The 11,304-nt window shown below is 43.7% G+C and overlaps 1 protein-coding gene across 13 annotated transcripts in view; it reads left to right on the forward strand.

Annotated features, from left to right (window-relative positions):
* Positions 1–10,307, forward strand: part of SFT2D3 (SFT2 domain containing 3) — a 37,646-nt gene extending 27,339 nt beyond the window's left edge. For 11 of the 13 annotated variants that reach the window (XM_033959568.1, XM_033959570.1, XM_033959571.1 and 8 more), the window contains one exon: positions 8,377–10,307. In XM_033959568.1, coding sequence (XP_033815459.1) covers positions 8,411–9,079 — 669 coding nt within the window. In that variant the 5' untranslated portion in view covers positions 8,377–8,410 and the 3' untranslated portion in view covers positions 9,080–10,307. Of the gene's footprint in view, positions 1–7,773; positions 7,900–8,376 lie in introns of all 13 variants that reach the window. The other 2 variants (XM_033959565.1, XM_033959566.1) reach the window with 1 other exon arrangement.
* The last annotated feature ends 997 nt before the right edge of the window (positions 10,308–11,304 follow it).

The following is an 11,304-nucleotide window of genomic DNA, read 5'->3' on the forward strand; positions in this document are numbered from 1 at the left end:
TTCGGAGATCATTCTATGGCTTCTCAGATCATGGTATGCAGATTTGATGCACCTGTGCAGAGGTCACCTTCGGCTGAGTGCCTCTCTGGACCTTTTCATGCAGGGTCCAGTATCCATGGAGGATCCAGGTCATTTTGCTCTTATGGCTTGGCTTGGTTGATACTCTTCTGAAATCTAAGAAGTCGTCTACGGTGTTGGCCTTCCAACATTGGTGTGTCCTGTACCAGATGGACCCTTATTCAGCTCCAATCTTGCTAGTTCTCGCCTTTCTTCAGGCTAGTTTAGCTAAAGGCCATACTGTGGCTTCTCTTCGGGTCCAAGTGGCTGGGCTCTCCTGTTTTAGATCCCAGGAACATTGGTCTTCCTTGGTGTCTCATCCTGCTGTCGATAGATTCTTCATGTCTGACAGCTGGTTAAGCACCCTTTCCCTTCCTGAGACCTTAACTTGGTATTGTCTGGCCTTACTAAGGCTTCTTTTGAGCCCCTTCAAGATGCTTCCCTCTTGGCCTTGATGCTCAAGACCATTTTTTCTGGTCAGCATTACTTTGGCACATCGTGTGTCAGAACTGCAGGCTTTGTCTGGCAGGCACCCTTTCCTCTGTATTTCAGAGATAAGGATTTCCCTTTGGATGGTTCCATCCTTCTTGCCGAAAGTGGTTTCGGTTTTCTATGTCAATTAGGATGTGTTTGCCTGCCTTTCAACCGACAGGTTCTGAATCACAGGACCACCTGTTGAAAAACTAGATGTGCAAAGAGTTCTTCTGCGTTACTTGGGAGTTACTAATGAGTTTAGTTTCTCTGACTATTTGTTTGTGCTGACTCATTCAGTTAAGTGTGGCGCTCCTGCTTCCAAGGCCACAATTTCCAGAGAGATCCATAGAGCCATTTCGTCAGCTTGAATTTTTGCGGGGAAACAGTCTCCTGTTTCCGTCACGGCGCATTCTACCAGAAGTGTGGCCTCTTCATGGGCTGAAGCTAGAGCTGTTTCCCTTGAGGAGATTTGCAGAGTGGTTATGTGGTCTTCTCTTCACGTTTGCCAAGTTATGCCAAGTGGACGTGGCAGCAAAACAGGACTTTGCCTTTGGGTCCTCTGTCTTATGAGTCAGTGTAGCAAGCCCATCCTAGTTTTTTTGAGGGACTAATTTTGTACAATCCTACTGTCTAGAATGTCTTACCTATTGCACTGGAAAAGGAGATTATGCAATAAGCTTTTTTCCAGTAAATAGGTGAGACAATATTAGACTCCCGCCCTGTCCTTCCTGTGCCTGCTTACAGTTTTCAGTGTTTATGCTTCTCCAAGCTGTTTCTTGGATGCCTGTCAGCCCTTGAGGACTGGAAAGAATTTGTATATATGTTTCAGTTTATTGTGGAGTGGTTTCTGAGCTCCTTTGAAGCCTGTCTTGGCATTTAACATTAATGTTGTTTGAATTCTTGAGCAGAACAGTTGGTTTGAGTCTGTTGCTATAGGTGTCTCTGCTTCACGTGTATTGGGTGCCTCTCCATATTTGGGTACTTAATTGTAGAGAGAGTTAAACAGCCTGGTGAAGTATTATAGAGCAGTGGTCGCAAACTTGAAGCCTGGGGACCAAATGTGGCCCGCCAGGTACTATTTTGAGGCCCTCAGTATGTTTATCATAATCACAAGAGTAAAATAATACAGTTTCTTGATCATATGTCTCTTTAGCTATAAATTACAATATTATTCAGGCTTAGCCAAAAGGAAAGATTTATGTTTGAATATATTTATTAAGATTTTCAATAAAGTGCAAAGAAAAATCACACAGCAGTGCAAACCAAATACTCTTACATATGCACAAACCAAACCCCATCCCCCCGCATCTATAAAGTCAAGGTCCAGCTGTCCACCATATAGCATGTGGCCCCCCTTCACAAATTTAGTAGTCTGCCGTGAGCCTGGGGAGTAAGGTCCATCCAGAAATGCTCCCAGATCTGACAGAAGCGGTGACTCGGGCCCAGATCGAGATCACCAGCTTGTCTCCGTTCCAAAGAAGCATGCACAATCATCGAAGATCTCCATCTAATACAGTGGTCTCAAACTTGCGGCCCGGAGGCCACATGTGGCCCGCCAGATACTATTTTGAGGCCCTTGATATGTTTATCATAATCACAAAAGTAAAATAAAAGTTTCTTGGCCATATGTCTCTTTAGCTATAAATGACAATTTTATTATTAAGACTTATCCAAAAGGAAAGATTTATAAATTATAAAGAGTTTTACCTCATGCAAAATTGTCATTTCTTTAATAAGACATTCACTATTTTTTTTCTGAGACCCTCCAAGTACCTACAAATCCAAAATCCAAAGGGTTTGAGTTTGAGACCACTGATCTAATATAATAAAGCCCTAAGGGCGCATGCGCACTCCCACCTGCGTGCTCCCGTTTTCCTTGCGCTGTAGGGCACCGCAGGCAGGAGTGCGAATGCGTGATTATCCCCGAGGTGATGTTGGCCTCGGCGGCTGCAGACCATGGCGGAAGATGACGCGAAGGAAAGTGGCAGCGAGCCACAGTGTCTCCAGCGACCGTGTCCCTGCCTCTCTGTTTCCGGGCTGTGCTGGGAAAGGATGGGCTGAGGACAGGGCTAGAAGAGGAAAGAGAAGCGCCTGATCCGGCAAGTAACTCAACTGTTGAGGAAACTGCTCCTTCTAGCTCAGTGGTCTCAAACACGCGGCCCGGGGGCCACATGCGGCCCGCCAAGTACTATTTTGAGGCCCTCGGTATGCTTATCATAATCACAAAAGTAAAATAAAACAGTTTCTTGATCATATGTCTCTAGCTATAAATTACAATATTATTATTAAGACTTGGCCAAAAGGAAAGATTTATAAACTTTAAAGAGTTGCCGGACTTGTAGTCCTAAGGTCTGATTCGTTGAAGGCATTTCTTATGTTTTTATGGAAAATTGTTATTTCTTTAATAAGACATTAACTATTTTTTTCTGAGGCCCTCCCAAGTACCTACAGATCCAAAATGTGGCCCTGCAAAGGGTTTGAGTTTGAGACCACTGCTCTAGCTGATGGAGAAGCCAGGGAGCCAGAAAGAAAGGGGGGGGGGGAGACGATACAGAGGATAAGAGAGAAAGAAAAAAAAGAGACTGAACTGAAGGATAAGAAGGGAAATTAAGATACAGAGGAAGGGATAGAGAGAATATTGTAATCATATCTAATATAATAAAGCCCTAAGCGCGCATGCGCACTCCCACCTGTGTGCTCCCGTTTTCCGTGTGCTGTAGGAACCTGCAGGTAGGAGTGCGCATGCGCGCGGCTGCGCAGAACCTGTCGGCCACAGCGGTTCTTGCCATCTGAAGGATAAAAACCCCAAAACCCCCAGAGCTCGCTTCGGGTCTGGCAAGGGCTGCGGGTCCTGAAAATCTTCCGATTCAAGCAGCGTCTGCAGCACTCTACACACACTGCTTCGGGCCTTCTACTGCCCTGATTTTCTGGCCAGTTGAAGGCCCCGAAGCAGCGTGTTGGAGAATTAGTATATCAAGTTCAAGTTTATTGGTATTTGATGAATCGCTAAATCAGTCTGCAAAGCGATGTACAAAAATATAAAAGAAGGTAAAAATGCAAAAGGACAAACCCAATGACAAAGAAATTTTTAAAGACAAGACAAACATGAATTGGGAGGAAAGGGGGAAAAGTTACAATTCTTTTTAGAGGAAAAACAATAATGGAAAAAAAACAAAAGGGAACGGGGTAGTTAAGTCTGTAAATAATTAAACGAGTCTAAAATTTAAATGCTAAAAGCGTCTTTTAAAAAGATGAGATTTTAAAGATTTTTTTAAAAATGAGAGATCTTTTTCATTTTTAACATATTGGGGTAATGAGTTCCACCATTGGGGGCCCATTACAGAGAACATGTCGGATCTTCTTGTGCCTATTATTTTCAGAGAGGGTATAGATAAGAGATTTTGGGAGGACGATCTAAGTGGACATATAGTGTTGTGGGGTATTAACATTCGAGCTATAAATTGAGGTTCATTATAGGTTAGAGTTTTAAATATCAGCAGCATAACTTTAAAGAAAATACGATAACTGATAGGGAGCCAGTGAGAATCAATCAATAGTGGCGTAACGTGGTCATATTTCCTGGCGTTGTGGATCAGTTTAATAGCAGTATTTTGGATAAGTTGGAGTCATCTTTTTTCTTTTTGGGAGATGTTAAGTAGTAAAGAGTTGCAGTAGTCCATTTTGGCTATTACCAACGAATGAACCAGAATATTAAGTGATTTGGGCTCAAGAAATTTGGCGATTGATCGTATTAAACGCAATTTATAAAAACATGTTTTGACTGTTATTGATGTGTTCATGAAAAAGTAGTTTATTGTCGATTATGACCCCAAGAATTTTTAAGGAGGGGATAATCTCTAATGAGATGTTATTAAGGACAAATGGGATCTTCAAGCCTATATCTTTTTTCCAAGTAAAGATCATGGATTTTTTTTTATTTATGTTTGATGCTAGTTTGTTTAAATTAATCCAATTTTGTATTGTTTCGAGTTTTTTATTTATGGACCGAATATCGTGATTTTCTGGATCAAGAGGGTGAATAAGTTGAATATCATCCGCATAAGAGAAAGAAATGAAACCGATTGACTGGCAAAGACTCAACAGTGGGGAGAGGAAGATGTTGAACAGCAGAGGCGACAGAATAGATCCTTGGGGAATCCCAAAGGACGAGGAATAGGCATTAGAATATTCATTATTAAACTTAACAAGGGAGGTGCGGTTGGAAAGGTATGAGGTAAACCAGTTTAGCACTTGGTCGCCAATGCCTATTGACTCAAGCCGATTAAGAAGTAGATCATGGTCTATTGTGTCGAATGCAGCGGATATGTCCAATGAAAATAAGGCAACCGATTTGTGGTGGTCTAAAAAATAATGGATATTGTTTATTAAACCAGTCAATGAATATTCGGTGTTGTGAAATTTACGAAAACCAGTTTGGTTGGGGTGCAAAGCGTTGGTTGTTTCAATAAAGTCAGACACCTGATTAAATATTAGTTTTTCTGTTAATTTGGCCAAAAAGGGGATATTCGCAATTGGACGATAATTTGTAGAATCATTTGTACTAGTTTTATGGTCTTTAATTATCGGTGTGATGATAGCAGTTTTCCAGAGGGAAGGGACTGATGCAGTGAGTAAGCTTTTTAGGATGATTGCGTGAATGAAGGGTCCAAAACAATGAAATAATTTTTTTAAGTAAAATGGAGGAATAATTTCGGATCCGGAACTTTTTAAATTGATTTGTTGAAAGAGAGCTTCAATGTCTTTGAAGGAGGGAATTTTAAAGTTAGAACATTTTGCTATCGGAATAAATTCATTTTGGTGATTGCTCGTAAGGCTACTAACTAGGTTAGGGGGGAATGTACTTCGGATGGTTTTGATTTTTTGATTGAATGCATCGGCTATGTCCTGTGCTTTTAAGGTGGATTTCTGGAGTGTATTATTTCCTATATTTTTTGAGGTAATGATTGGATGATGGACCATGTCGAAAGCTGCAGAAAGGTCGAATTGAAGAAGAACAGCGAACTTATTGCAAGAGTGAAGATGTTGGACCTTTGAGATTAATGAGGCCAATAGGGATTCGGTGCTGAAGTTGTGTCTGAAGCCATGTTGGTAGGAGAATGGAGAATCTTTCAAGATAGGATAAAAGTTGGGTGGATATGATGGACTCCAGCAACTTGGTCAGGAGAGGGATATTTGCTATTGGGCGATAGTTGGATGGTGTGGTGGGGTCTAGATCAGCTTTTTTCAGTAGTGGGGATAGGGCAATGTGTCCCATTTCTGCAGAGAATAGGCATTAAAGTAAGGCAGAGTTTATGAGTTTGGTGAGAGATAAGATGGCTTGTGTGGGAATTTTCTCGTATAGGTAGGAGGGGAAAGGTTCCATCATGATATACTAATTCTCCAACTTTCTGAAATTGGCTTAAACTTAAGTCTTAGATTGGTTCTCAAAATTCTTACGTTCCCGCTCCTACTTCGTCAACATGAATGGCTCCTCATCCCTCCTGTGGAAAACGATCTGTGGAATTCCTCAAGGGTCACCTCTATCCCCGATTCTCTTCAATGTTTATATGTCCTCCCTGAAACTCCTCCAATTGTCCCCCTTGGAAACACTTTACACTTACGCCGATGACATCCTTGTCCTCCTCGAGACCGACTCTAACCTCACCAATCTCTCTGAGAACATCTCCTCATGTATATCAAACCTCCAATCCTGGGCCCTCACCGTACAAATGAAATTAAATGAGACCAAAACAAAACTACTTTGGCTCGGCCCAAAACTAGATAAGCTACCCATCCTCATCCCTCTGTCCTCTGGCACCACATTGCATCTTGAACACTCATGCAAAGTTCTAGGCATCATCATTGATTCCACACTGTCCTTCAATGACCACCTTAATTCCTTAGTAAAAAAATGTTTTTTCAATCTTCACATGTTAAGGAAAGTGAGATCCTGCTTCCTTCATCATCACTTTGCTGTCCTCGTACAATCCATCATTCTTTCCAGACTGGATTACTGTAACTCTATCTACTTAAGCCTAACAAAGAAAAGTCTTCACAGACTCCAGCGGATCCAGAACACTGCGGCTAAACTAATCTTCGCAAAATGCAAATTTGACCACGTCTCCCCGCTTCTGTTTAAGCTCCACTGGCTCCCAGTAATACTTAGAGTTCACTACAAATGCGCCTGCCTAACCTTCAAGTCTCTACATGGTATCCTGCCTCCCCTTTTCCCACTATCTTGGAACTCCTCTAATCTCAACACCACCAGATCCACTCAAAAATTCAAACTATCCTTCCCCTCTTTAAAAGGCATATCCCATGCAGGAAAACTAGGGACTTCCCTCTTCTTCAGGATCACCGAACTCTGGAACAGTTGTACCACCCCGCTTCAGTGCCTGTCCTCCCTCCAACTCTTCCGAAAACATCTGAAAACTTGGCTCTTCTCCAAAATGCAATGACCTCTCCCTCATCGATTTACTAATTCCCTCTAAACCTCTCTTTCTAAGTCCTTCTACTCTTCATTGTAGTTTCTTTCTATACAAATTACTGTAAACCGTGCCGAGCTCTACTTCTGTGGAGATGATGCGGTATACAAACTTAAGGTTTAGTTTAATTTAATGTGTAGAGTGCTGCAGACGCTGCTGGAATCGGAAGGTTTGTCGGGACCGCGAGTAGGGAAGGGACTAAGGGAGCCGGCCAGATCGCGGGAAGGGAAAGGGGGGTAGGGGAAACGCTGCTGCTGCTGCACAGGGAAGTGGTGTGGGGGGAGGGAAATGGAGGGGGAGGGAATGCTGCTGTGGCTGCTGCACAGGGAAGTGGTGGGAGAGAAATGATGCTGCAGAGAGAGAGACAGATAGATAGAAAGAAAAGAAGAAAGACACAGGGGCAGGGAGAGACACAGAAAGACAGACAAACAAAGGGGGCCAGGAAGAGAGACAGACAGCGGGAGGGAGAGAGAGACAGAAATAAAGACACATAGACATATATTCTAGCACCCGTTAATGTAACGGGCTAAAATACTAGTTGACTATAAGATGGTGGATCCTGGAACAACCAGTTGGTCAAAATGGCTTTCTTTCCCAGAAGCACCGCCCTTGTCACAAAAGCTGTCATCCCTTTCAGTTTTGGCATTGCAATATTGTAATATCCAAATAGAAAAGGAAAGATTTATAAACTATAAAGAGTTTTACCTCATGCAAAATTGTCATTTCTTTAATAAGACATTAACTATTTTTTTCTGAGGCCCTCCAAGTACCTACAAATCCAAAATGTGGCCCTGCAAAGGATTTGAGTTTGAGACCACTGCTATAGAGGCAGAGTGGAAAATCTAGAATGTCTCGCATATCTACTGGAAAAGAGTTTACCAGGGTAAGTACATAATCTCCTTTTCCTATTGGCGCTGATTGGTTACATTTTAATTGCTGCAGAGTAGAGCATAATTTGCTTAGTCAGGGGAGTTTTCCCATATCCTGCCTTATTTCTCCTCTTTTAGTAATTGTCAATTGCTTTGGTACAAACTGAGGAGCTAGAGCGCACTGCTCAGTGTTGCAGGAGGAGGAGCAGTGAGAAAAAAATGTAGATGATACCTACTACACAACTTGTGACTAGAAGAAAATAACCCACTGGTTCAAGACTCGTATACCTTTCTACTAGAAAGAAGATTATAGAGGTAAGATGCATAGCAGTCTTCTCTTGGCTTGTGTGGGCCAAGGCTGACTCCTCCTTCTCCCCCCCCCCCCAGCATTGTTGCACTCTGGTGGGATATTGTTCTACTGCATGTTTGCACATTTTCCATTTTTATCAATAAAATATAAACCACAATTTATTACACATTTTGTATTTCAGATCTGTCAACAGTGGATAAACCTTTCTTGACAAGATGGCAGATCTGAACAAGCAGCTACAAGAATACTTGGCTCAGTCCAAAAGTGGTGGGGTGAGGTCTGTTGCAGTCCCAGTTGGAGGCACGTCATTGACTTCAGGAGAGCCTGAAACTTCAAGTGCTGGAATTCGTAGGTGGCTGGACCGGGTGAATCCTTTCTCAAGTGAGCAGAGTGCAGGCCCTAGCACAAGCCCTGGCACTGCATGGCCATGGTCCCCAGAGCCAGACCCATGCCTGCCAGGCTTATCTCGCTGGCAACGACTGGTGGCAAGTGGGATGTGTATGCTGATGGCAGCTATCTGCTTTGGCCTGGCTGCCATGTATACACCATTACTGTTACTCCGGGCTCGCAAATTTGCTCTTCTCTGGTCACTAGGTTCAGTCTTTGGACTGGCAGCTGCTGCCTTTCTGCGGGGGCCCAGCCGTCTGCTGCGGGAGCCAAGTCTGAGTAGTGTGCTGTACCTGACTGCTCTCTGCAGCACCTTGTATGCGTCACTGAGCCTGCATAGCACAATTCTTACAGTGCTGGGGGCAGCCATACAGATTGCAGTCATTGGTGGTTACTTTGTGACTCTGGTACCAGGCGGAAGTGCTGGGATGCGTTACCTGGGCAGTCTTGTCTGCTCCTTCCTCCAACGAAGAGTCTCCAAGACATTGCCTGTGTAAGCATGAACCTAAAGCTTACATCAGTCATGGGAATCAGGACTGGACATTAGAGAGGAGCTAGATTATGTTAACTAACGAAAATGTGGAGCTAGTGATGTAGAGTAAGATTGCGTTAGTATTCAACACTCAGTATGTCAAGAAGAGAGAGACAAGGGTAGAAGTTTTAGCTCCACAGATAAGAAGGATCCATGACCTCTGAGGGGAAGGTGTGCAAATGGATATTTACCTTCATTTTTTTGCTCCATGCTGATTCTCCAAAAAGAAAAGTTGCCCAATACAGTATCTCCAGGCCATGTTATGAAGACCACAGACATTCCATGCATAGGTTTCTAAATATGAATAGATTGAAAATACTTATTGTAGCTGTACTTTTGACTGGAACATTGTGATTTTTTTGAAGTGGAAGGTCACAGTCTGATACAGCACTCGCAAAACCCAGTCTGCTGTCTGTTCAAGCATTTACCCTGGTATTTGTGCAAATCTGGTCAGAAATAGTATGTGTTCTGAAAATAACCGACCAAGATTGAACTGCATGACTTTCTATTAAGTTGTGGGTATAATACTACTACTCGGAACTAAGTTTTTCTGAGAATGACACTCAGTGTACCAAGGACAAGTTTTCAATTTTAATAGGAGTCCTTTCTTTGTGGGCATTCTTTTAAAGTTTCTTTTGAGATTTGGAATGGTGTACTGCAGGAAGCGGTCCTGTCTCCAATTTCATTTAACATTTTTTTTTGAGTCCACTAGTTACTCATTGAAGAGGCTAGGATTAGTGCTAGTTTTTATGTAGATGATATTCTGTTATTGATTCAGATGAGCATTCACAGCCTGATTTTGCGCCTTTTATAAAATTGTCTTGATAAGGTCCAGGTCTAGTTGATAAAATAACAGACTGGCTTTAAATAAATCCAAGACAGTGGCCCATTGGATTTCTGGATGTGTTTCACATCCAGAGAGTCACCCAGGATTATAGGTAGTTCTGTTGTTTTAAGTATCTTAAGAGTATTGCTTGCTTACTAACTGAATTTTAAGATCTAGGTATTGACTGTAATGAGGAGATGTTTCCATGTTCTACAATAGCTGAGAATAGTTGGAGATGAGACATTTGCATTCCTTTAGTCATGCCTTGGTGATATCGGATATCAGATTTGTGTAATATACTCCGTTATCCCAGGACAAGCAGGCAGCATATTCTTAACGCATGGGTGACGTCACCGACGGAGCCCCGGTACAGACCTTTTTAACTAGAAAGTTCTAGTTGGCCACACCGCGCATGCGCGAGTGCCTTCCCGCCCGACGGAGGAGTGCGTGGTCCCCAGTTTCTTCATTTCCGCGGAGCGAAGAAGACGCATGTGTTTTCAACGGCCGTTGAAAAACTAATTTTTGCCTTCCCGCTCGCGTATTTCTCACTTTTTTCCTATTTTTCTTATCGGATTCCCTTATTTTTGTTTAAAAAAAAAAAAATCATCGAGTTTTCCTTATTTTTTCAGGCCGGCCCCGGCGGGGCCTGTTGCCACCATACAGGCCTCCGGATTCAATTTTGCGGAGGCCGTGTTTCCCTTCATGCCCCCTCAACCGGGTTTTAAGAAGTGCCAGCGGTGTGCACGCCCGATCTCCCTCACCGACCCACACAATTGGTGCCTCCAGTGCTTGGGTCCAGAGCATCGGGCTGACACCTGCACCCGCTGTGCTACGCTTAAAAAGCGTACTTTGAAAAATCGGCAGATCCAGCAAAATATTTTGTTTGGTACCGAATCTGCCATGGAACCGGCTGCAACGTCGACGGCACCACAAAAGTCGGCACCGACGACATCGACACCACCGGACCCTTCCTCGGGGTCGTTGGGCCCAGGTAAGCCGGCTAAGAAGCCTCCCACTTCCCTTGAGCGCCCTCCTGCCACGGTTGCGACACCGGCCCTCCCGGCACCGCACCGGCCCCGCAAACGCTCTGCTCCGATCTCGGTGAGTGCCTCATCATCGGCCTCCTCATCGCCGGAGCGTAGAGCGGCACCTATGGTACCGAAGAAGAAAAAAGCGGTACCGGTGCCTCCCCTGGACGACCGCATCGCGGCCATACTCCAAACACAGTTACAGGAGCAGCTGCAACAACAGTTCCAACAACTGTTGCCGGCGTTGCTGGCACCGCACCTTCCGGTACAGGACCGGTCCGAGCCTCACACTGTCCCATCGGTGTCGACCCCCTCGGTACCGATTAATACTTCCAT

This window comes from Geotrypetes seraphini, chromosome 9 (genome assembly GCF_902459505.1).
Source record: "Geotrypetes seraphini chromosome 9, aGeoSer1.1, whole genome shotgun sequence".
Lineage (NCBI taxonomy): Eukaryota > Metazoa > Chordata > Amphibia > Gymnophiona > Dermophiidae > Geotrypetes > Geotrypetes seraphini.